Source organism: Abramis brama (assembly GCF_963993115.1).
Source record: "Abramis brama genome assembly, chromosome: 17".
NCBI lineage: Eukaryota > Metazoa > Chordata > Actinopteri > Cypriniformes > Leuciscidae > Abramis > Abramis brama.
Window position 1 is genome coordinate 26,097,941 of NC_139979.1, and position 27,500 is coordinate 26,125,440.

A 27,500-nucleotide genomic window follows, 5' to 3' on the forward strand; every position below is an offset into this window, starting at 1 on the left:
CCACTCCTCTGGGGTTGGATGCCATGATGCAGGTGTGGTCGAGGCGATGCCTGTCTGCATTTACCCCGATCGCTCTGCTCCTGGGAGTTCTGGGGTCAGTCTACTCCTAGTAGCCCCATTGTGGCCGGCCTGAGTATGGTTCTCAGACATAATATCACTTCTGGCGGGCCCCCCATGGGAAATTCCAATCAGGGGGGACCTGCTTTAACATGCAGAAGGCTCGATATTCCACCCTCGGCCAGAGCTGTGGAAATTGTGTGTCTGGCCCCTGAGGGAGCCCAGTACCTAGAAGCCGGCCTGTTGGCAGGAGTGGTCAAGACCATACTCAGCTCCAGAGCTCCGTCTACCAGGAAGTTGTACGGCCTAAAGTGGAAAGTTTTCACCACTTGTTGTACAGAGCGTGACGTGGACAAAGTTAACTGCCCGGGGGCTTCAGTGCTGGAGTTTCTCAAAGATTGCTTCTATGCTGGTCTTACCCCGTCCACACTTAATGTGTACGTGCTGCCATTGTAGCGTTCCACACTCCTCTAGGTGATGGGCCTTTGGAAGACATCAGCTGGCCGTACGGTTCCTCCATGGTGCATGGAGGATGAGGCCTACGACGCGGACCAGAGTCCCCACATGGAATCTGGCAGTGGTCCTCGAAGGGCTGGTTGAGGCCCCCTTCCAACTTCTGGAGTCGGTTGCGGCCAAGAACCTGTCACTTAAGGTGGCCTTTCTCTTCACCATCACTTCTCTTAAGAGAGTGGGAGATCTCCAGGCCCTCTCTATATCTCCTCAGTGCCTGGATTTTGCTCCTGGGGGAGTTAAGGTCATCTTGCACCCCAGACCGGGCCAAGTACCTAAAGTGCCTTAGAATACAGCAAGGTCTATGGTTCAACGGGCTTTTCATCCTCCGCCTCATGTGACGGTGGAAGATGAGAGACTTCATATGCTCTGCCCTGTCAGAGCGCTTAGTGTTTATCTACAGAGGTCATCTCAGTGGAGGAAGTCAGACCAGTTGCTGGTGTGTTTCGGGTCACCTAGGAAGGGGCTCCCGCTTCCAAACAGACCATCAGGAACTGTTCAGGTACATCAGCAACTGTTCGATAGTTCACGGGCATGGCGTCAACCAGAGGCATGGTGTCCTCCAGAGCCCTCGGTTCAGGGGCACCTATCCATGAGGTGTGTGATGCGGCTGGCCGGGCACACAAGTGCTCTCGTCCTAAGTTGTGCAAGAGACAGCTTCACACTAGGACAGGGAGGCTTCGTTGTGGCATAGTGGATATTTAGTTCCCCATAGTGTCATTATCGACGCAGTGCAGGTTCCCCAGAAATAAAATGGAACATCTCATGTTGTAACCTGTAACCTGTAACCCTTGTTCCCTTAGAAGGGAACGAGACACCGTGTCCCTTTGCCACGCCTCCCGGGAGTGACTTGCTCCAATGCGAAGCTAACGCTGTTGTGTGCTGGCATCCCTTTGTAGCTTCCGTGTATGCCGTCACATGCTACATCATGACGTCATTAGTTTCATTCATACTTCAGATGTGTTACGCTAAGAGGCGTTTCCCATAGTGTCGTTATCGACGCAGTGTCTAACCCGAGACGTTTCAATATTTTTAAACAATGTAAGTTTATAAGACAGTATGCAAAACTATGTGAAAATGTATTTATGTTAAAAATACAATTGTACTATGTATTTAATATGTACTATGTATTTAATAGGCTCCTCAATTAAAAGAGTAAACACAACTACAAGCCAAGTATACTTAAAATACTTAATTTTACTTTTAAGTATTGTATATCTCGATCATTTACATTTAATCATTTAGCAGAAGCGACATACAAATGAGGAGAGCAATAGAAGCAATAAAACTAACAATAGGACAACAATATGCAAGTGCTGTGACCCTTCCCAGTTTACTCTAACGCAGTAGAGTAACTCTAACTCTATAGCACATTCATAACTACAGCAAGTCCACTTGACAGCTACAGGTAAGATTTTTGAAAATACACTGATGTTGCATTTGAATATGCCTACGTGACGTCCCTACTATATATTCATAGTATTCATTAAAAAAAAGTACCAGGGTGACCTACTACTTCCGGCGATATTCTGAAGTGCGCATTCGATGGACACTTTATCCCATGAGACCATGGGAGAGGATTTATGAATGGCAGTGAAGTGAGTGACACAGCAAACGCCTGTAGCAAATTAGCTCTATATGAAATATTAATAATCAATAATAACTGGTTATAATTGATTATGAATATTTGGATTAGTTAATATAATTAATTTACTGTCGTAAATTAATATTACAATCAATGAACCTATTTGTCCCATGAACACTCAGGATCAATTGTTTATTAACTCTAAGAAATGTACATTTCCGGGGCATGGGAAATGTCTTTCTTAATTTACAATACTACTAAGAGCAGTAACCAAGATCTAAATGATTAGTGACTCCAGTTATGAGCTTGAGACACGGACAACTTTACGTGTAACATGAACAAGATTTTATTAACTAGTCTAAACACTTAAACTACTCTAACATACACACACATACATGCATACAGTTTACCAAGGGAAAAAGAGCTGAAGCAGAATACAGGAAAGCAAGAAGTTATAGCATTGTTTGAAATTCAGCAGATCAACAGCCTTGAGCAAACCATCAGTTTAGTTCTAACACGCCCTTCTTTAAAGGGGTAAGGATACTTAATGTATCAAATAATGAGACTAAGTTTGATACTTGCATGTCTCGCCCATTTGAATTAAACCGTCCTGATGCAATTTGTTGAGGCTCCAGTTGATCTTTGCTGATGTGGTCTTGATGAGAGAGAACCAGTGGTAGTCAGAGTATCTTTGGTGAATGGAAAGACAAGGCCGCAGCCTGGCACAAGCTTGGTGGGTCCTTGGAGGCTTCTAGTTCAGCATCATCTTCACGTCAGCATTTCAGAAAAGGAGTAAGAGAGAGCTAAAAGCTGATCAGTGACTTTAAAGCGTGAAGATGGCACAACCTCTGGAGGTGCAAGAGCCAATGAGAAGATTTCCCTTTGGAGGGAAATTTTACGACCCTTTGTGTTCTAGCAGGGCACTTGAATATGTAGTTTCATTGGGTGTTTAAGAAAATAATCTTTAAGATTCTTATAATACTAATGCATCACAAAGTTAGCAACATGTAATGTAAATTAACAAATCGGAGACGAAGATTGGATTTTTTAGAGACCAAACATGCCGCACATATAATGTTGGTTAACCATAATATGCAAAGTCTGAAACATTAACCCAATTGAGTTTACAAGAAAACAAACGCCACATAAAAGGGAAAATCATGAGATGGGAAAATTAGATACATGTTTACACATTTATCAAGTGGTTATATATAGAATATATATAGGATTAACAGGGTTTTTATTTCTCTTCCTCTGCAAGAATTTAAGTGAGAGTCACAGCTCTCAGGACATTCTTTTCGATCGTAAAACTCCGTCTCAGTGTGTGTCCTGTAACAAGACACTGCGTCCTGCCAGTGTGTTAGCTTCATTTGGGGAACGTTTCACAGGCCTTATTTGGGAGAGTGAGTTTGCTGGATTATTCATTAAATAAATGAATAATATGTGTGTGTCTGATTGGTCCAGACGCTACATATTCCCCCCTTTCGGTCGTTGTTGTCCCTCTCAAGGACAACCACGAACGACGTTGGAAGTGCAGAAAGATCAGACACACCTCTGTCATACAAGGCTGGAAGGCCATGGTGGCCTCTGGTTGTTTGTGTTTCCTGGAGCGGTGGTCGTTCCATCAGGTGATGTAGACAGTAGCCAAGTCCAGGTCTCTGCAGCAGGTGCCGAGGCAGCAGGTGCCTTGAAAGTGTGTCACCTGTCCTTTGAGGCAGGTGGTTGCTTGTGACTGCAGGGAGTGGTTATGGGTATTGTGTAGTGTGAAGAGAGTTTCAGACTGACCTAGTGTTGGTAGCAAAAGGGCAGCAGGTGGTCATTAGCCCTTTGTTCTGCACCCAGGGACCAGGAGTCTGAAGTCTGCAGTGTTACTCTGCTCTGGCTGCAGTGCTGACTTAAGCTTGCCCGAGCTGTGTTGGGCAAGAGTCAGAGGTTCGTTCTTCCCAGTACTCCTCAGGGGAGTTCTGATCAAGGAGCTCTTTTGCTAGTGCTAGCAGCTCTTGTAACTCAGAAGCAGGCGTGTCCAGCTGTCTTTGTGCAGCCTCTGTTTGGCACCTGTGTGAAAGGTGTGGAGGAGGATGTTGTTGTTGAAGACTGCTGTGGGACGTCCTGTGGTGTTTGCTGGGTGAGGATGTTCTTTTCCATGGCTCCTCCCAGCGGTTGGTCTTGAGTCTAGATCTATGGCCATGGTGATGGTTTTGCCCTCTGCTGGCTAGCTTTTTGTTAAAGGCTCTTGCATTGTGGAAATGCTGGGTGCCTTCTGGTGCCAGCTTTGGAATCTGGATTTTGCCGTTCAGAATCGCTGGGATCTTACAAACCCTTTTTGAGGAGGCCTTGTGTTTGTTAAAGGCCTTCTGTGTCAGGTCACGCAGTTGTTGGATAGGCATTGTGTTGGCGCAGGCCATGATGCCTAAATGATGACTTACAATAGGATGGAGGTTTCGGAGGAAAAGGCTCTTGAAGCTGGGCCTCCTCCATCCCAGATTCGTTGCGAGCTCCGAAGTAAGCTCATCTGAGTCTGTGATAGTAAACATAGGGAGTTTCATGCCGACCCTGTTTGGTATCTAGGGCAGCGATCAGTCCGTTTTCAAACTCTGAGAACTCCTTTATGATGGCTTGTTTCAGCTGCTGGTAGTTAGACTGGATGTTTTCTGGCTGCCGAGCCAGAAAGCGTTGCACCTCTGGGCTGGATGTTATCCAGATCAGATAGAGTCTATCTTGATGGTGCACACTCATCAAAGACTGCAGGTGAAAGTCAATGTCTCGCAGGTAAGCGTGGACGTCGTGGTCTCCTGCAAGCTCTGGTGTAAATGCAGGGATCTGTCTGGCCATTCGGTTGAGTCTTTGAGTGTCACTACATGTGTCGTTTCAGGATTCGTTTGAATCAGTCCTTTTCCTTCTGCGGCTGCAGAAGCTTTAAGGAAATTGTCCGATGACATGTTAAGCAGAGGGGTTTGTCTCCCCCCTTGGTAACTCTGTGCTTGGCTGGGGGAGGTTTCTCTGCTGATTGCAAGTGGGGGAGTGAGATGTCTCTCCTGCTGTGGTTCTTTTTGCAGCAGGTAAGAGTGTCTCAGTTCTCGTTGGACCATGTCAAGTTCATCTTTGGTATTGTCCAGCTGCTGGGTCAGTGCCTCAATTTCAGCTCTGGACACATTCAGTTGACCTTCACAGGCCATGATTCTGGCATCTTTTTCCAAGATTTCAGAATTTGCTGCTTTTAACAGTGACTCTGTGTGAAAGAATTCCTTTTCCAGGTCCTCTCTGGCTGTCTTTTCAAACTGCTCTTGTTGTTTAGCAGTTGTCAGTGCGGTTTGAAGACTGTGGATTTCCTCCTGTGTCTCTCTTCTGCCAGGGTCTTTGTGTCTGTCCTGAGCCTCCATCTCTAGCTGGTCTATGCGGCTTTTAGCATGTGTCAGCTCCTTTTGGGACTCTGTGATCTGGAGTTTGAGGTTGTTTACCTCCTGTTTCAAACCTGTGAGGTTGTGGGCCAGGAAGATAACCTCAGTCAGATATTTGTGGTCATACCTCTGGTTTGAGTCATCTTTCATTAGTTGTCTTCCCTTGTTTTCCAGTTGCATTTGGCTCTTGTGCTGAAGGTCGTCAGCAGCCATGGGTAAAAGGGTGTTCTTCAAAACACCTAGCCAGTCCTTTTGGTCTGCCATCTGGGCAGTTATTATTAGTGGTACTCAAAATTATGCCATAGCAATCGTCTAGATTACTTGTGTAGCTGGCTAATAAAATTGAAGCAACTGTTGAAAATAAACAAATCAAGAAGGAAAGTTGTCTAGTTACTTTTGCGGTTTTATGGGGAAATAAAACCACACTAGAACAAGAGGGTTAAATGAAAAAATTAATAGCTGACTTCTATTATGATTAAATTTAATAAAAATATTTAAAGTGATTAAAACAGCTGAATGATCTAGTATTGGGAATAATCAATTGCACTTATGATCAACCATTAGAAAAAAATTAATAGCTGACTTCTATTATGATTCAATTTAATAAAAAGATTTAAAGTGATTAAAACAGCTGAATGATCTAGTATTGGGAATAATCAATTGCACTTATGATCAACCATTAGATTTGCTTTGGACATCATTCTATAGTTGGTCACAGCTGCTGCGTGTTCAAGACCATACCATGTGTTTGTCCCTCCATAAAGTTTAGTCAACGTGCCATTGAAAGTTCCCAATAACTATAAAAATTCTTCTCTAGCTAAACAGTTTACATGTAATTAAGTTTAGATTTAATTAACAAAGTAACTGCAATTTTAGCTGAACAGCGTTCAGTAAGGAATGCACCTGAAAAGTGCAGGTGAAATTAGATGAGAAGAATTAAAGTTAAGGAAAGAGAAAGTAAGAATTCAGAAACCAGAAATGGGGTTAAAGGAAAATGGTTTAGATCACTTCACACTGCATACACACAAGCTCTAGTTAAAGGCTTCATGTAAATGATGCTAACAACTAACTGTTGAAGTTATTAGTTAGCTTAGCTTAAGCTGAAGGGCTGCTAGGTTGGGTTAGCTTAGCCACTTCGGCTGTTTGTTTACAAAATGGCGTCGGAAGGTAACACGTGCTATCTAGAGTTAGCACTTCCTGTGACAAGTCGTTGTCATGGGAACCAATGCACTTCAGAGTTTCAGTGAGTGAGACACAGTTTTGATCACCAGGTAGCTATGTTTTTTAAATGTACGGATAAAGTTTAGATGAATGACATCAATCTAACTATAATTTGTAAGGCTTCTACACTGTAAAAAGGGGAGCATCGCCCATATTTACATTTATATAACACTGTACTGAGATTCCTTCATCAGAAACAGGTTAAGCAATACTGCATTTGGAATTCTTTAACCAAAGCAGAATAATCAATTCTGGTACAGTTTATATGCCGCTAAGCTGAGATTCCTTCGTCAAAACAGACTCACGCTTTAATACTGAAATTAGGGTTTCTTCGCTAAAATCATATTAACCTTCCACTGATACCATTTGAAAATATGCTTAAATGTGTTACAACTTTTTCAATTACAGTAGAGACGTCAATTCAAATCATCATTTATCCGCATTTAAACAAGCCAGCAACTAGCGACCTTAATGCGGTATCGCATGTTGTGTCCTATTCTGACTAGAATGATCAAATACACACTTTTAGGTTGACAGTGGTTTAAGCTCATAACCTTTGTTTAATCATGCCCTATTCATTCTCCACCATAATGTAGCAAATTAGCTCTATATGAAATATTAATAATCAATAATAATAACATGAACAAGATTTTATTAACTAGTCTAAACACTTAAACTACTCTAACATACACACACATACATGCATACAGTTTACCAAGGGAAAAAGAGCTGAAGCAGAATACAGGAAAGCAAGAAGTTATAGCATTGTTTGAAATTCAGCAGATCAACAGCCTTGAGCAAACCATCAGTTTAGTTCTAACACGCCCTTCTTTAAAGGGGTAAGGATACTTAATGTATCAAATAATGAGACTAAGTTTGATACTTGCATGTCTCGCCCATTTGAATTAAACCGTCCTGATGCAATTTGTTGAGGCTCCAGTTGATCTTTGCTGATGTGGTCTTGATGAGAGAGAACCAGTGGTAGTCAGAGTATCTTTGGTGAATGGAAAGACAAGGCCGCAGCCTGGCACAAGCTTGGTGGGTCCTTGGAGGCTTCTAGTTCAGCATCATCTTCACGTCAGCATTTCAGAAAAGGAGTAAGAGAGAGCTAAAAGCTGATCAGTGACTTTAAAGCGTGAAGATGGCACAACCTCTGGAGGTGCAAGAGCCAATGAGAAGATTTCCCTTTGGAGGGAAATTTTACGACCCTTTGTGTTCTAGCAGGGCACTTGAATATGTACTTTCATTGGGTGTTTAAGAAAAGAATCTTTAAGATTCTTATAATACTAATGCATCACAAAGTTAGCAACATGTAATGTAAATTAACAAATCGGAGACGAAGATTGGATTTTTTAGAGACCAAACATGCCGCACATATAATGTTGGTTAACCATAATATGCAAAGTCTGAAACATTAACCCAATTGAGTTTACAAGAATACAAACGCCACATAAAAGGGGAAATCATGAGATGGGAAAATTAGATACATGTTTACACATTTATCAAGTGGTTATATATAGAATATATATAGGATTAACAGGGTTTTTATTTCTCTTCCTCTGCAAGAATTTAAGTGAGAGTCACAGCTCTCAGGACATTCTTTTCGATCGTAAAACTCCGTCTCAGTGTGTGTCCTGTAACAAGACACTGCGTCCTGCCAGTGTGTTAGCTTCATTTGGGGAACGTTTCACAGGACTTATTTGGGAGAGTGAGTTTGCTGGATTATTCATTAAATAAATGAATAATATGTGTCTGTCTGATTGGTCCAGACGCTACACGCCACAGGTCACATGATGATGACAACATGATGTAGTTCGTCTGATTTTCATTCATACTACACACATTCATATATGGAACATACCTTTTAAACTGTCGCAAATTAAGTTTCAAGCCAAATGTAGTACTTACTATACAGTATATGTGATCTCGGACGCAGCATCTGTTTTGAGCCTGAAAAACCTGTTAGGCTTTCACATAAAATGTCAGTTTGCATTATAAATACCATGGCGAGCAGGAAAAAGAGACACAGTTTTGAAATTACCCATAATTTATTTTCTAACAAGCATTAGTTTCACTTGCTCTTTATTTGTTTAATTCATGAAAACTGACTGATATAGTGAAAAAGCACAGATATAGTTCATTGTTCATGATATGTTCATTGGTGTGGGATGGCACTGGTTTATCTATATAAACTGTCCTTTCAAGACATTTGCTGTGGGTGGGGGCAAATATTAGCATTTATTCAGTAGCCGTCACAGACTTCAAATGACTCAGAATTATTGTTTTATCTCCTCCCCGGGAATTTCTTTTGTGTATCCAAACCTGCTAACCTCAGTGCAGTGACAGGAAATGTGTTCATGTTACCTTCGCCTCACAAGATACAGTTGTGAAGAAAAGCACACTCACATGCACATGCTTCAGTTTACAGGAAATTTGCTGAAGGCAAATGTACAGAAAGAGGGTGAAAATTATTACTTCCACGTAAGTCTCAACATCTCAACAACAAGAGTTGACAGCAATTTGTCAAAATGACTGAATCAAATACAGAGAGGTAAACAGATTTTTTTTATTATTATTTATTTATTGGATTGTCATGTTGTGTTTAGATCCATCATTAAAGAAATGACAAATTTTGATAAATTACAGAGATTGGCTCTAAAATGTAACTCCTGTCTCTTGAAAACAGTTGATATATTACATATATTAAATATGATATATTACATTCAATGTTGTTAATGCAATTATTATCACAGTCAAGTGATTCCTAATCAGTATTGGGAGGTTTTGTAAATTATTTGTCTGATACCGTAATTCACTAAAAATAGACACTGTAGAGAGATCACAGACACTGATGGTGCGACAGTGGGATTGTGGTGGGATGTTTCAAAGCATGTGGTTAAAGAGCATACTGCGACCTCCTGTTTCTACGTACTAATATTTGAGAGAAAAAAGGTCAGCATGTGAGGTTTGGTTTAGTGGCACCTTCAAATTGGTTTCACTGTCAAATTTTGTTTTCAAAATATTAGAAGAATTTCTCAAATGCCTTCCTCATATAGTATGTCAGTGTATCGCTGCCACCCATTATAATGCAATAACACCATGATGAAACTTTGTCTGATGTGCAGCCAATGGTTACACTTTATTTCAATGGTCCACCTTAGACCTTCTACTAACAATAAGTAACTTTGCAACTACAGGTCAACTACCAGTTATTGTCTGCTTAATATCTGCCAACACTTTATTTTGACAGACGTTCTATTGACTCTATTGATTTATTCTACTAACCTGAACCCTAATATCTAACCCTAACCTACCAGTCTACTAGTACTCGATTGAGAATTAGTTGACATGTAGTTGAAAAGTTACTTATAATTAGTATAATGTCTAAAGTGGACCATCGAAATAAAGTGTAATCACAGCAGCTAAGCATAGAGCAATGGAATATAGTTACTCTCTACAAATTATTATACATACTTTATGTAAGTATTTAGAAGTTAAATGGCAGATGTTTTCTGACTCAGTTTCCAGATTCACAAAAGTCCCCATCATGGAGATTTGCTAATGAATGCGTTAGAACTTGCTGACACCTCACTACTTTCACACTATATGACATTATCGCACGTTTCCACTCCCAGTGTCATTGTTCTCTGTGCTTTCAAAAAACAGTATCATAAACCATTGCATGATACTGTCAAATGAGTAGTCTCGGTCCACAAAAGTGGCATGCTACTAGTTGTATTCATTGTACTCAAGAACAACAGAAACTTTGTTTTCAAACTAATTTAAACAAAAAAAAAAGTAATATTAAGTAAAAAACAGCATTTAAACAATTATTTATTATAAATCATATATTATCAGTATAAATAAATATAATCAAAACAAGGTATTAAAAATGAATAAGTAAATTAAAATATTACAGTTTAAAACAATACATAGACAAGACACTTTTTTCTATTTTTTTTCTCAGTTCTATGTATAAGCATTTTTGTTGTTGATTTTTTAAAAAAAAAAATATTCACTGACATTCATATTTCACTAAATAACATTTACTGTTTGTTACAGGATGGATACAACATCATACTATTACGATGAAGCCGGAACCCTATGCGATAATGAAAATTCACACGTAAATTCAAATCTCAAGGCATCCATTTTCTACATAGTTTTTGTGATTGGCCTTCTTGGCAACATCACGGTCTTATGGGTCCTCTTGAAAAAAATGCATGTGAAAAATATGACAAATCTCTGCCTGCTAAATCTGGCCCTGTCAGACCTACTAATGGTCCTCTCACTGCCCTCCTGGGCTCTCTATGCTCAGGACCACCACTTAAAAGCCAATGCATTGTGTAAGGCTATGGCAGGTACATACCAAGTGGGATTTTACAGTGGGATCTTATTCGTGACCCTGATGAGCGTGGATCGCTATCTAGTCATCGTACATGCCGTTGCAGTGCTGGGAGCGAAGATGCTGCGTTATGGAATTGTGGCGAGTCTCATTACATGGATGGTTTCGATCTGTGCCGCCCTTCCAGAGGCCATCTTTGCAGCAATGGTCAGAGAGGACAACATGACCACCTGTCAGCGAGTTTATCCTGCTGGGTCGTCCCAGAAGTGGAAGCTTTTCCGTAACTTTGGTGAAAATATAGTAGGACTGTTCATATCTTTGCCCATTATAGCCTACTGCTACTTCATGGTCCTATTGGTTGTGAAGAAGACAAAAAACTCGAAAAAGGATCGGGCAATAAAGCTCATCTTAGGCATTGTCATCATGTTTGTGGTTTTCTGGGTGCCCTACAATGTGGTGGTGTTTCTGAAAACCTTGCAGGAATTTGACATTCTAACTAGCTGTGAGGCACAAAGTAATATCAACACAGCCATGGAGTGGACAGAGATGATCGCACTCACACACTGCTCTGTAAATCCGGTGATTTATGCTTTTGTTGGAGAAAAGTTCAGGAAATGTCTTATAAGTGTGTTTTCAAGACATCTTAAATGTTTGAAGACCTACCAGTCAACATCTACACAATCAAAAATGTCAGAGAATGAAACTTCCAATACAGCTATTATTTTTTCATCTCCCACCAAAAGTACACAAGTTTAAAGTTTTTTTTCCAAATGCAGTAAGAAAATCGATATTGTTTCAGAATATTTTGGTGCCGTTTCTTTGTTTTTGTAAATATTGTGCTCATCATTTAATCTTGCTTTGTTTTTGTAAATATATACATGTTAATCTTCATTCATGCATTGCACTATATAATGCAATCTAACATTTGTTGATTTAATGATGGTAATAGCATATCAATTACTTCAATTAGTGAAAACAATCATCACTGAAAAAAAAAAGTGGTGGGGAAAGTAATGCATACTGTAACGTATAGGCAGGGACGAAACGGAGAGAGAGAGAGAATCCATAGGCAAACACAAGTTTAATAGATAAACAAAAATGCAAGATAATCCAAAAACAAGGATAACATCCACAAAAAGGAGACCAGAATTCACAAAAGGGAACAACGACCGACAAACAACTACTGAAGCACAGAGGTTTAAATAGACTGGTTAACAAGGGGCAGACGAGGGACAGGTGTGGGTGATTGATGTCATGGGAACTAATAAGGGTAACTATGGTGACAAACAAGGTACAAGGCAAAACAGGAACCAAACACAGGAAGTGAATACAGAAACAATGGGGAACTAAGAATATACTTCAACATAAAAGTCCTACAAAACACAAGACAGTACAGGGATTTTCGTCCCTGCCTATACGTTACACATACTTTCTGCATTCTAATGTTTGTGAGTAAACTTGTGCCTGTAGAGTATTTCACACTGGCTTAAAAATTAACCAATGCATTAAATGAAATGTAATATTTTCATATTTGTCAAAGTATTTGTCATCTACAAACATCTGTTACTCAATATTTCTATAAGCTTTCACCTGCTTTCACCTCATGACCTGCTAAAAATGTAATCACTGGTTCTGTACAGCAGTCAATAACCACAAAAAGAAAAGTAAAAAAAAACACATCCTCAACGACACACACACCTCGAAGGTAAAACCAAACACAACAACAACAAAAAATGTCCCGACACATTGGCTAAAAGAGGATATGAGAGCAGACTTGATGTATGGAGGAACTTTATTTTGAATGCAATCTATATTGGACTGATGTCTGTAAATGTTGTATATTCCTAATGTCTGTGCTAAACTACTTATTTCAAACACAGTGATAAATATATCAAGATGTTCATCAATAAACAAATAAATAAACACCTGTTTCAAAGGTATATTGTAATGCTACCTCTTACCACAAGAGCCCTCCCTAACACATATGGCACATAGTCACATACATGCCTACAATATTGAACAGCTTAAAAATAATTCACATAAAACATTTAACAACACTATCTCAAAACTAACTATTTTGCCTAACAGTATACTGAGATACAAGTCTGACCATGTCTCCATAGCAGAACTTAACCTTTTCATATATTTGCACCATGGAATTGATTTTCTCAGGTACATTTTATTACCTTTATGTGGACATATTTTGAATCCATGTCATTACTATATATAGTACATACACAGTGTGTCATTGATTTCAACATAAAATCCAATCCACTCAATAATAATTATTATCAAATATTCTAATAAATTCTAATACATTTCTGATAGAATATATTTTAAATAATTAAACGTTTTATATTATAAAGCTTTTTGGTTTATTTATTTACTTATTTCCCTGTTAGTGGACATTCTTATGTATAAAACTTCACAAAGGTATTGAAAAATCGTATTGTAAAACAGTGATAATAAATGCTGAAAGTAACTTCACCCTAACCTTTGTCTTTACTTTAAAAGCTACAGCGGAAAGCCACAGAGATATGCTCTGCAGAGTGAGGTGGATTTCCTGTGTTCTTTGGCTCTGATGCAAACAGAGTACATTAAGACTGCTGACATGACACTGTTACTTCAAGTAGCACCTAAACACCTAAGCACCAAAAAACTTAATCAAACAGTAACTTTTAAGGTTAAGGTTAACTGTCCCAAAACTGTTGTGACATACAGTAATGTAACATTAATGAAATTATTTTATAGTAATAATGCCTAATCTAACACAATCAAATTTAAATGCTAGTTGTTTAACTTAAAGCAATATTTGATGTGTCAAAAAAATTGGTTTAAAACATGGTCAAGAACAATATCTACTTTAATTTCTGTCTATGAAATTCAATAATTATCCAAATCTATCTATCTAAAACCATATATATTGAATATATGATGCAACGCATCATGTAAGTTCATTCATTGATGTTTTTGATTGGACTTTGTGATCACACACAACCACTTCCTCATTGTGAGGTACATGTGATTTTATCTACATGCAAAATGTTATGGTTAAGACCACATTTCTGGAACGATCAACTCAACAAAAAAAAACTGTCTAATGAAACATGATGACAGCTGTGCTGCTTCCTGAGAAGTCAAAAGGAAATGTGCAAAATATTGATACACAATGCATGATAAAACAATTCACCTCTTTTACAGTGATACAGTGGAATTCACCAATCATATAAAAAGTTTGGGTTACACTTTTTTTAAGGTGACGTAGTTACATTGTACTGTACTTATTTATTTTTTTATAACTTACTTTTATTAATATAGAAAGTACTTTTAGTAATGTGTAGCTCCGTCAAAGTTTGTTCCAGGCCCCTATTATGACTGGCCAAGTACAATTTTCATGACTATTTGTTGTAGAGAGCGCACAACAAAAGTAGTAGATAACAAAAACAGTTTCAATCCATAAGGAATACTCAGGAAATCCAAGACCAAGGCTTAGCCACAGCAACGAGCATCCGAGGTGGAGCTAGGGTGCCTGGGGACTAAGGCGGAGCCAGTGTGACTGAGGACCAAGGCAAAGCCGGAGGGAAGGCGTAGCATGATGGATCCAAAGAGATGGAGGGATGAAGTAAGTGTGTGGCAAAGGCAGAGCGATGTCTGACCAAGACGCAGCCAGATGGACAAGGGAGCCTGGTGGAGCCATAAGGATGATGGTCCCAGGTGGAGCTAAGGGAGGGAGGAGCCAAGGTAAAGTCGACAGGTCAACGAGCCGAGATGGAGCGATGGACTCGATTGCAGGAGGCAGAGCCAGGTAATACTCTTTCCAAGGCAGAGCTGATGACCGGAAGATCCGAGGCACATCTATCAGTCACCAGTGGAGGTGGGGTCGACGGACTGGCTGACTTTGGAAGAGGAGGTGGGAGAGGGAGGCTGGGTGGCAACTCTGAAGACACAGGAGACTTCCAGCTGGGCGGAATCAGCGGTGTCACAGGAGACTTCCAGCAGAGCGGGACCAGTGGAGTCACAGGAGATTTGGAGCTGAGCGGGACCAGCGGGGGCGGGAGATTCATGCAAATATCCTCTTCTAAGTTATCATATATTACAGAGGCCAGCAGCACCTCACCCTCAGGGGTGGGAGTGTGGGCAGGACCTTCCTCCATTCCCTCAAACTCTACTAGTAATCCCATGGCGACACATGATGTTGCAGGCTCTCACAACCGGTCTGACATTTTGTGAGGCTTAGGATCCAAGGTGATGGCTTGCTCAGTCCTTGTATCTGCACTGGCTCGTGTATTGCGGCAGGCTCAGGCAGTTTGCAGAATTTTGCCTTGACCTGGCCTTTTAAAATACAAGTAACATTACATTGTTACATTGTTAAAACTAAATGTGCAAGATCATTTTCACTGATTGATTTGATACCAGACTTTCAAATTGAGATACACTTGAATAAATTAACCCTGATTACTAATTGTCCAATGCCACCAACTGGGCAGCAGGAGTCTGATCCACATTATGGGTCCCTATGTATTCCCAGGGTTATCACTATGTTTCTATTTTACCCTAACCCTAACCTTTTATCTAGGAACATAGGACCTTTTGTCATGTGTTTATTATGTTCCATATTAATCTCAGTAAATCATAGGGAACGTAGGAATGATTCCACAGAAGGAAGTCATCTGACTGACATGCATATAGCGACCAAACACTGGGCAGCTTATCTAAAAGTGCTCTCTGTGTTAACCTGGTCCCCGGTTAAAAACTTTTTTCCAGGCAGACTGAAACCTGGGTGCTCTAATTCCTAGAAGTTGTATCAAAATGTGATTACAGTTTACTGTACCAAGAAAGTGCTTTCCAGGTTGTGTGCAATATATGACTGTGGGAGTGAGGAGGTTCTGATGCTGATACTATTTGCACAGCAAGTTTACTTTGCTGCAATGGGACAAATTATCCAAAAATGTGTTACATGTGAAAGTGATGGCTAATGAACAGTAAATGTAAACAATACATGTGTCAAACGTTTGCATACATGACAAGATTCACATCTTTATTATTATTCCATCCCTTTTCTGCTGTTTATCCAGGGCCAGGTCTGGGTGACAGCAGTGTAAGAAAAAATGAAGTGGATGTCGAAGATCACAAAAATGAAGTTTATTACAGCATAGCAGTGGCAAGGTACACAAAGTACCTTGGATTCAGCGGAGTCAAACAGAATGAATCTCATCATCTCAGCTCAAACATTTATCCTCTATTTTGTTTGTCTTCCCCCTCTACATGTAAATGAAGCTCTGTTTTTAAGTGTAATTTAAGAATAACAGATTCGTCTTCCCTCTCAACATGAGGCTGAAACTCTGTCTTAAATGTAAATTGAGGATCTTTCCTCTGTGCCCACATCTTTGATGTTCTGTGAAATCAGAACAGCAAAAGGTTAAGGTGATAAAATCTATCTGAAGTGGATCTTCTGTTAAAACAGAACGGTCAAATGTTTAAGGTGACAAGCTATTTGAAGTCCCTGTAATCAAGATGGTTGTTGGTTGCCCTCTGTGATACTATTTACATATTACTGAGATTGGATGTAATTGTCTCTATATGATAATTAAGCTCTTTTAAGTGAAGGAACATTTTGATATATATATATATATATATATATATATATATATATATATATATATATATATATATATATATATATATTGGAGTGGAAGTTGTTGGGAACAGATCATAATTTCTTATAGCAGCCTAAGCAAAGCAGCCCATGTGTCCTCTTCCTTGGCCTCTTCCTACAACTCCTCATGGGGGGCCCCAGGGTGTTTTTACACCAGCTGAGAGATATAATCCCTCCATTTTGAAATGGGTCTACTCTTGGGGCCTCCACCCAGTGGGACATGCCCAGAGTACCTCAACAGGGAGGATCCAAGAGGCATCTTAACCAGACCCTCATTTAACTGCCCTGCAGAGTTTAGTTTCAACTCTGATCAAAGACACTGGAGCAAGCTAATCAATGTCTTCTGAGTTATTAGTAAATTATTGGTATATGTGAGATTGATAAGGGTTGGAGCTAAACTCTGCAGGGCAGTGGCCCTCCAGGGCCGGATTAGAGTAACCCTGCTGCCTTAGGATAAGTCCAGCCACCTTCCAGAGAAAACTCATATTGGTTGCTTGTATCTACAATCCACATGTACCAGGTTTGGGCCGACACTATGTTGCTGTCGGGGTTTAGAGCATAAATGCATTTTAGGGTCTTTAAACAGTTTATAGAAATGTGATTAGCCAAGAGCATGTCTTTGCGTCATTATGTCACATCTGTACACATAAAGAAGGTGTCTCGGCTAGTAGGCTATATGGCGTGTGAGGATGTTGGAAGTGGAGATTTATAGCCTTTTCTCACAGCACTTGATATAATTAAACTTATCAATTTGATGGCGGATCCAGAAAGGTTCAAATGACAATCACCAGTGACAACTGGAGATTTACCTGTTGTAAAATGCAAAAGACTTTGGAGTGGCTACAGAAAAAAAGAGACTGCAACCGGGCCCATGCGAAAACAAGGATAATATCGGAAGGGCTTTTGAAAGGTGGCGTGAACTCCGTGTTTTGAAGGAGTTCAAAACAAACGCAGAGACGGCTTTTTTTCAGCTGGACAGGTAAGACATTTCAATGGTTCAATTATGTAACAGTAGCACACTTGTTCGCTTAATTCTCACAGTTACGGAGTACTGAACTACAGGTAGCCCTAATACACATTAAATGTAGTCACGCAATGCTGATGTTGTTGACATTAACAATTTGAGAACAAAGTATAATTTGCAAGGTTTGACGTGATATGATAAGCGATCGTTAGATTTAATCAGCGTGATTTACTGCAATGTTTTTTTTCTCTTAGTTGGTCAGAACAAAAGTGGATGTTACTTACTTGTTTTAGACGACATATTCTGGTGAAAATTCTCATGTTGGTCATACTTCCAAAAAGTAGAATCTGTGATTGCGAATGACAGTTTCCAGCCGCACATTCTCCTCAAAAAATTGGATTCATCCGCGCTGTGTCGTGCCGACGCACAACCCCACGAATAACTGCAATTGCAGATTTCGAACAGAGATGGCGACAAAGAGGAACAACTACGGACTGCAGCTTTAAAGAGCCATAAAACAAAATTGTGATTGTATTTTCTTCCCTATTTAGTCTTACAGTATATCTAAAAAAAACAGCTTTTCGGACTAGAAGAAAATATAGTGCGGGACTTTATTTTGTCCATCAGGAATTGATTGGATTGTTGATCATTGTCATTTGCTATTGCTGTGATCTCATGTGAGTGACATCTTCCTCCCTTGTGCCATCAGAGCAGAGAAGAGATGTCGCTGTAAGAGGGAGGGGAAGTTATTTTGAGATGAATTTAAAAAAAATCATGATGTGCACATAAAAATCATTTATAATAAATACTGCTATATTAAATACTTCCATTAAAAAAAAGAATTGTCATTTTTGATTTCATGGCGACTTTAAATCGCGATTTACATTTTATTGTGACATTTCTTCTGTTACATTTTAATGTAAAATTCAGAAATTTATTATAAGACACATTTTCATTTTAAAATTTTCTTGGCACAACAAATTATATTAATTTGATGTTTTATTTGATTTAATTATAACAGCTAGTTGCACTAAGTTGTAAGATACACAGAAATGTTCAAGTTCTTGAGAGAGTAAAACTTTTATTTAATATCACTATACTATTACTATTACTATTGCTCGTACTTACAAAACCCTTACCCCAAGTTTTACATTTTGGCATGTAACTTGTCCTTGTGATATAAAATTTAATCATGTGGCTTGTTGAGAAGAGCCTTTTTTCCCCCTGAAGTGATCAAGTTTACAATTTTTGCTTGGTGGATGATAAAACAGGTCCAAACATTACACTGTAGGAGGGAGTCATATTTATTCATATCTTTAGACAAATATATATATATAGAGAGGGTGACATTATATATATTTCGAGTGAGTCTAGGGTGGGCTCTTCTGAACCTGTAAAGAAGCAACTGACCAGGACACCCTATAGCATCATGGCAGTGAATTTTGTACATACGAGCAAGCACCATTTCAATTTTAACGTTTCTTCAGAAAATTTAAAAATCTAGTTGCATTTTACATTTTTACATATGCAAAAATGCGTTTATAAACACACATTCTGTCTCACAGTGAAAAGACTGTAGAACCAGAAAAGTGTGCTGAAATGTTTTTGAATTAAACTCTTGCCAGGTAAACAAGAACCCGCAAAAGAGTTTCATTCCCTCCTTCAGTTTCATATTTTCTGTTTTAGTGTGTTACTAATTCAGATGGTGTAGATCACAGTCTTTATGTTATGTAACAATAAATCACTTGAAGAACTCCAGAGGCCATCTTAATGTAAAAGTTAAGATGCATCAGTTTATATTTGGGCATATCTTTTAACATCACTTTTAAGTGGTCGGGGTGTGTAAAACCACATGCTAACACTATTGCTCAGCTTTCCTGACTACCTGTGCAATGCTGAGTATGTTTTTTACTGGACGTTTATTGGCATAGGATTTTATTCGTCATTTGTTTTTCTTTTTTGACCTATTAAAACACTATGAAGTTTATATTGTAGTGTTGCACTGTTTTCACATAAAAAAAAGACAACATAGATGTGTTGTGATGTAATTTCCTCTAGACTGTAGACGAAACATGGAGGGAGCCAATCGGGTCATTGCCATTGCAGTCAATATGAAACTAGTCCTGCAGTCTGCAAAGCCCCTATACCCCAGTTTACCTAAACAGAGGAAGTGTCACAAACCAATACCCTGAGAAAAAAAAAAAAAAAAAAAAAAAAAACTATAATAGATCATGTTATTTTGACCGATCTCATATGATAAGATCTTATCTCTCATCTCAACTTCCCTTCTTTGCTCAGAAGGTCAGAGGGCAACACCAATTATCACATTTGTGAGTATTCCTGGCAGCGCATTTTTTTATTTGACCTCTTTTTAAAATAATATGCACAAACATACGCTGCGTGTTCATTTATATATGATATAATATGGTATAAATATAAGGCTTAACCACCACTTTCATTGCAAAGACCTGTTGTATCAGTTTGAAATGAAGGAAGGGTTATGGTTTCACACTTTTTTTATGGTTGGTAAACCAGCATTTGGAAACATTCAGTGTCACAGAATAAGCCTAAATGTCACAGGTGGTTTGCACTACAGATCGATGCTCACAATGCTCATAGGTATGTGAAATTTTCTGTTACGATAATAAATGATTCATACTTTATTAATTAAAGTGGTTGAATATGTTAATTTTTTTTTTAAATAAAATTGCTCTGCTCAAACTGGCATATTTTTAGAATGTAAAATAATAATTCAAATATTAAATAATTATATATATATATATATAAAAAATAAATAAAAAACTATTAAATATAAATTGGAAAATATCCTTATTTAATTAAACAACAAATTAGTCTATATCATCCATCATCATTAATACTATGTGGTTCAAATTCAAATTAACAATAATCTATGCTTTGTATATATTTGTCTGAAGAGGTGGACTTGCCACTGCTAGTTGCTCACTGGGGGTTTTAAGGCATATTGTTTGTAAAGATACTTGAACATATATATATAAACACTGTAAAATACATGTTACCATGTATTGTATATTTAAGTGCAATAAATATTTAAGTGCTGTACAAATAAATTTAATTTAATAAATTTGCCATTATCATAGAAAGATGACAGAAAGTTAATCATGTTCTTTTTCATGTTCTTATTTTGATGATTATGAACATAATTAGTAGTACACTAATACTACTGTTTACAGTGAAGTGTAAAGTTGTATAACTAACAATTCGGTTTTTTCATGGCATTTATTAAACTAGGATAATATTAATTTATGTACTATTTATACCGTTTATACCACTATTTATACCATTGCTAAAAAGAAATGAACCAGTGCAAAAATGTATCATTATTATTTCATGTTAGCTATAGTATATAACCAATTTTACCATGTAGAAGCTCATTAAGTGTTACCCGGTAAAGTACTTTACTACTTATTCTACTGTGACATCATTTCATCATCCAAGATTGTCCAAAATAATAATAAAAAAATAATAAAAAATGTTATATTGTTGTACTAATGTCTTAAAGATGATCTATTTGCAGCATTATTATGCTAACTTCTGTTTCCCTGTTTGTCTAATACAGTAAGAACGCCTCTGGTTCTCTGATTATGAATTATACAGCTGGCTTACTGAGGTAAGACCAAACTTCATCTCCAAATTAGTTCAGACAACAGAACAAGAACATTGAAATCAGTCTTATATGTCAGTTTTTAAACCAATAGATCTCTTTATGAAAAGCTGTATTTGTGTCAATTGTACAAAACATACGATTGTTAGAAAAAAGTAGGCCCACCTCTAACAGACCCGTCACTGAAGCTCGTACAAAAATGTTTACAGTAAATGAGATTTTATGAATTACGAGTTAGCCACCAATTCACCAAAATGTAAAATAGTTACGAACTGCCATGACATTGCATTGGGGCAGCACAGGACGGAAGCCATGACTGAGAGCAAATGCGTCATATATACCTGATGAGTGTTATTCTGATGAAGTCGTCACATTTATTTATATAGCACTTTATGCAAATCAGATTGTTTCAAAGATTCCCAGTAATAAAAAAGAAAACAACAGTATTAATGTTGCAAAGTTATCCAGTTATGAAATGGATACAATTTCAGCCGTAAAGCCACTAAAGCGTCATTATTCAGCTCAGTTTAGTTCACATTTAGTGTGAATGAAATTAAATACAATTTGGATGTTTTTTTGTTCTTGCTTTGGATTGCTTTTTTGGTTCAGTGTTGATTCAGTTGATGATAGTACAGTAGGTTCATTGAAGATCCATTGACACTGAATAAGTGTCTTTGCCTCTTCTCTTTGTCATGAACAGGACTACTGCACAGCCTCCATGGACAGGGATGGTAACCAACAGCACCCTTGATCTAAATGATCATTCATCGTCCAGGTGAGGTCATATCACATTTATTAATACCGATTCAAGGAGGATCATTGCTTTTTTTGCATCCTTTCCTGAGTTGATGTTCCTCAACACCACAAAAAATAATAATCAAACTTATCGTACATATTATCCAACAGGTGATCAATTTTGTAATCATTCTTCAAGGAATCTTTAAAATGAATATCATGGGTTTAATTCTTCCACTTATTGTGATTGGATTTTGTTACTCATTGATTCTGAAGAGACTCCTGACAGTTCGCTCTTCCAGGAGGCAGGACGTGACAGACAGTCACAATTCAGCTTTTTTTGTTTTGTTTTTTTTTACACTTGTGTCAATTGTACGAAACATACGATTGTTAGAAAAAGGAGGTCCACCCCTAAACAGACCCGTCACTGAAGCTTGTAAAAAAATGTATACAGTAAATGAGATTTTACAAATTAATACGAATTAGCCACCAATTCACCAAAATGTAAAATAGTTACAAATTGCCATGACACTGTATTGGGGCAGCACAGGACGGAAGCCATGACTGAGAGCAAATGTATTATATACTGTATACCTGATGAGAGTTGTTCAAGTCAAATCACATTTATTTATATGGCACTTTATACGACACAGATTGTTTCAAAGCAGATTCGCAGTAATAAAAAAGAAAACAACATTATTAATGTTGCAAAGTTCTTCAGTTATGAAATGGATACAATTTCAGCTGTAAAGCCACTCTAAAAAGACAAACGTGTCATTGTTCAGCTCAGTTTAGATCACATTTAGTTAAGTAATAGTGTGAATGTTGCAAAGTTCATTACTGTAGTTATTAAGCAAACTCAGTTCAAAACTCTATAGAAGATAATAGTGTCATTATTTAGCTCAAGTCAGTTCAGTGTTGATTCAGTTGATGATAGTGCAGTGTTCATCCAGTGAAGATCCATTTGCACTGAATAAGTGTCTTTGCCTCTTCTCTTTGTCATGAACAGTACGTCTGCACAGCCTCCATGGACAGGGATGGTAACCAATAGCATCCTTGATCTAAATTATCATGCATCGTCCAGGTGAGGTCATATCACATGAATTAGTCAGAATTTCAAGGAGGATCTCTGCTTTGCTAACAGTATTTTTTTCCTGTTCAAGTGTGGATGGGCGACATACTGATGAGCCATATACTACTCCACTATATGACTATTCTGAATACTATGAAGAAAAGGATCCTTCTGTGTATTCCTGCGTTTATGGATCTCATGCAACTATCTTCCTCCCTGTGTTATACTTCCTGTTTTTTGTGGTGGGATTTCTGGGTAACATACTGGTGGTCTGGGTGGTTTTGATGGGTGTGAAGCTGAGAAGCATGACCGACATCTGTCTCCTGAACCTGGCGATAGCTGACCTGCTTCTGGTCTCCTCTCTTCCCTTCCTGGCACACTCTGCCAGAGACCAGTGGATCTTTGGAGATGTTATGTGCATTATGGTTCTCAGTGTCTACCACATTGGATTCTACAGTGGGATATTCTTCATTGTACTGATGAGTGTTGATCGATACTTAGCTGTAGTTCATGCTGTGTTTGCCTTGAGAGTCAGAACAAGAACATATGGGATTTTAGCCAGTTTGGTAATATGGATCATTGCTTTTTTAGCATCCTTTCCTGAGTTGATGTTCCTCAAAACCACAAAACATAATAATCAAACTTATTGTACATATTATCCAACCAATGATCAAACTTCTAATCATACTTCAAAGATAAATGGTATCTTTAAAATGAATGTCATGGGTTTAATTATCCCACTTATTGTGATTGGATTTTGTTACTCAATGATTCTGAAGAGACTCCTGACAGTTCGCTCTTCCAGGAGGCAGGCCATGCGTCTTGTCATTGTGGTGATGGTGGTCTTCTTCTGCTGTTGGGCTCCATACAATGTCACAGCTTTTGTGAAAGCTTTAGAGCTAAAAGATTGGATATCTCATTCTTGTGACAGCAGTAAGGCAATCCGTCTAAGTCTTCAGATCACAGAAGCTTTGGCTTACTCACACAGCTGCCTGAATCCAATGCTCTATGTGTTTGTGGGAGAGAAATTTAGGAAGCATCTTTTTAGACTCCTGTACAGGACACCCTTCAGTAGACTGCAATTCATGAAGGTTTATATTATACAGGCCACAGGATCTGTTTATTCACAGACCACTAGTGTGGATGAGAGAGCCTCTGCAGTGTGAACGGAACATTAATTGGAGTAGGGAATACAGGCCAAAAAAACAAACATCTAATAAGGATTTACTTGGATGAGAAAAATGTTTCCCTTCCAGTTCATCTACTGACAGACAGTCACAATTTTTTTTTGTTATTTCCAAAATTGTACAGTATATAGAAGACTGCTCACATTAAAAGGATCATACAATTTCATACACAAGCCTCATAATGTTATTTGTGCAAATTTTGTAAATGTTTTATATTTTTTATCTTATTTTTATTACGAATTTTTAGTGGTTTTCTATTTTATAACCTTTATATTTTACATGTATACATGCATACATATATTTTACTGTTACTGTTTTTTGTTTACTAATACTGTAATTAGATGAACTATATTTTGTAAGAATAAATACCTTCAATAAAGATGTACTGTATGTGTGAATCTGATTGCAGAGTGATAATTTTACACTGGTGAGAACAGGAACAAGGATATAGTAACACTTTACAATAAGGTCCCATTAGTTAACGTCAATAATGCATTACATAATATTAACAACAAGCAATGCATTTGTTACATTGTTCATTAATTTTTGCTACAATATACAAATATACATCTGTTTATTGTTAGTTCAGCTCAGGCTGTATTAACAGATACAACCTTTGATTTTAATAATGCATTCGTAAATGTTAAAAATTTACATTAATTTATATTAATAAATGATTTTAAAGTATTTTAATAAGTATTTTTAATAATCTGTTCTGTAAATGTTTTTGCTAGAGTAAATTTAAAAAAAATTGCTTTGGGAAATTCAGACATTTATGTTCAAAGTGGATTCTGTACTTGGACTACCAATTGGTCACGAGAAAGAACATGTAAGCTTAGTGATGAGTTATTAAAAATAATGTGATGAGTGATAGTGATGCAATGGCCAACTTTGTGAAGCAAAATGACTGCATTCAATGTACTTGCACTCTTCACAAAACAGATAAATTGTGTCATCTATGGTAAAAGACATCTAGAGCTGGGTCGCATGAAACTGGGTCATAGGCTTAACCACAGACCCCAGTCCCTACTCCTTCACAAACGCATGATTCAAGTTGTGCTCAGCTATGATGAGCAGATTTAATGTATAGACTTCACAGATTGTCATCACAGCGGTCATTATGATTCAGTCTAATATCCCCAGTGCGACCCTTCTAATGAAATTATGTGCAGCATTCTCATATCTGACCAGTTCGAGTGATTAGGCCTTCACTAGCCAGTCAAAACATCATGTGATAGATATCACTCCTTCCCAGTACATTCATAATAACACACTGAACACCTTCTGAGGGACTATCCCCACTACCATAATGAAACCCGAACTTACTGTTTTGCTCTTTGCAAGTTTGGAAAGTTTGCTCACAAGAGTTAAGGACACTACAGGTAAAAGTGAACACACAAGTAGTACTCAAACACAACAGCTATGACATTTACATTGGAAATTTCAAATAGTTTCTATGAGAGATTTAGAAACTCCTGAGCTGATGTAGCCTTCATGAATACTTACACCTCTATCATTTTTTAAGACAAAATCTGTTGAGGTTAATCTAATACAACCCATTATTAGTTAGATATCTATTTGTGATGTATGAATGTGAGGAAAACGGGGACAGTTGTATCTTTAAAGGTTATTTAGGGTGTGGCTAGACCTTTAAACTCCACTCATTACATCAAAAGAGGTGGCTGTCAAGCTACACCCATTGGCTCTGCTGTGAGCATCCTCTCATTAAGGGACTTGAAGACCAAATCTCTTCAAACGACGTGGAGCAAAAAGATCCATGAAGGATGAATTTTTACTGTTTTCATAGAGAAATATCTATCACTTTCAGTATAGTATTATAAAAGACATTGTTTTTTTTTCATTGGTACAGGTTGCCTTATTCACTTCCTGTCATGGCAGAGTTTACTTTATCTAGGCAGATATCATGGACTCTGAGATGGTTGACTTCTCCAAGGACAACAAGTCCAACGTCTGGGTACATAGTACAAAGCAAGTCAAATGAGGCAATTGTAGATGTTCAATGATTTCATACTGATGTGGTAACTGTGGCGGTGAATACACCACACACAGCAACAACACATACAGTATATGCAGTGTAAGTCTCAAAGATCTCACCTTCACCCACAGACATTCTAGATGGTCTGGAACAGGTTAAAGTATATGATGGAACTTTGTCTCGGATGTAAAATTCAACACCTCCACCACAAGTTGTTCAACCTCCACCACAACAAGATGTTCGACCTCCACCACAAGAAGTTGTTCGGCATTTGGAAAACAAAGTGTTTCCATTCATCCCATGTGTTCTTTGTCTCTTTTCCCGCCACTCATCTGTTGTCATGGACAATAACCATTAGTCTCAGCTGCTCATTGTTTAGGTTGTCACCACCCCGACAGCAACATCCGGTACACGTGGATTCCACATGGCCCATGTGGGCCGGATCTGGGCCGACACTACACTGTTGACTTTGCCGCAATTTTACAGTTACTTACCGCAAAAAAGCCCAGTAAAATACCACTTATATTATTTACGGTTAACTACTGTAATATGCACTGCATTATGGGTATTTCTTATGAAATTTACAGTAACTTACTGTATATGGAATTTACAGTACTTTACTGTTTACGCAAAAGCAGTAGTGCTACTGTAAATGATTTTTTGAAGTTTGTATATGCATATTGTATTTATGTTTTAGGCATTAAAATATCATATGATAATGTTTTATATTTTTCCCCCCATCTTGTTCTGCAGATGAAAATCATGAATCTGCATTCTCATTTTTAATTTTTGGATTATGAAACACTGGATGTTTAAAAGTTAAATAAAATAAATAAAAAATAAATAAAAAAAACACGTGGATGGAAGGATTTAAAATGAGTTCTTAGTGAGAGACCAGAGTAATTTTTATATTAGCATTATTTTCTCCAATAACAAAATAAATAAATAAATATATTGTACAATATATATGTAATAAATAGACCTATATATGTACAAAAATTCACAACTGGTTCCCATACAGGCAATATAAATGATATAAATGTATTTTTATTTTATTTCAAATTAATATAAACTTCATATATAAAAACTTTGCTTACACCTCACAAAATTTAAATTGTTGCAAAGCCCGCG

At 37.9% G+C, this 27,500-nt stretch overlaps 2 protein-coding genes across 5 annotated transcripts; both read left to right on the forward strand.

The window, feature by feature from the left end:
* Positions 1-9,140: 9,140 nt before the first annotated feature.
* On the forward strand, positions 9,141-13,039 carry LOC311067593 (C-C chemokine receptor type 4). The gene is made up of 2 exons (XM_084089566.1): positions 9,141-9,322; positions 10,834-13,039. Exons 1-2 carry the CDS (start codon positions 9,300-9,302, stop codon positions 11,870-11,872), a joined length of 1,062 nt encoding a protein of 353 aa, XP_083945692.1. The 5' UTR covers positions 9,141-9,299; the 3' UTR covers positions 11,873-13,039.
* Positions 13,040-19,897: 6,858 nt separating this feature from the next.
* ccr8.2 (chemokine (C-C motif) receptor 8.2) lies at positions 19,898-24,765 on the forward strand. 4 transcript variants are annotated; one of them, XM_084089561.1, is made up of 5 exons: positions 19,898-20,066; positions 21,335-21,385; positions 22,080-22,154; positions 23,124-23,198; positions 23,278-24,765. In XM_084089561.1, exons 1-5 carry the CDS (start codon positions 19,990-19,992, stop codon positions 24,350-24,352), a joined length of 1,353 nt encoding a protein of 450 aa, XP_083945687.1. In that variant the 5' UTR covers positions 19,898-19,989; the 3' UTR covers positions 24,353-24,765. The 4 variants fall into 4 exon arrangements, with proteins under 4 accessions (XP_083945687.1, XP_083945689.1, XP_083945690.1 ...); XM_084089563.1 differs by having other exon boundaries at positions 19,994-20,066; positions 22,049-22,154; XM_084089564.1 differs by lacking the exon at positions 19,898-20,066 and adding an exon at positions 20,074-20,355 and having other exon boundaries at positions 22,049-22,154.
* The last annotated feature ends 2,735 nt before the right edge of the window (positions 24,766-27,500 follow it).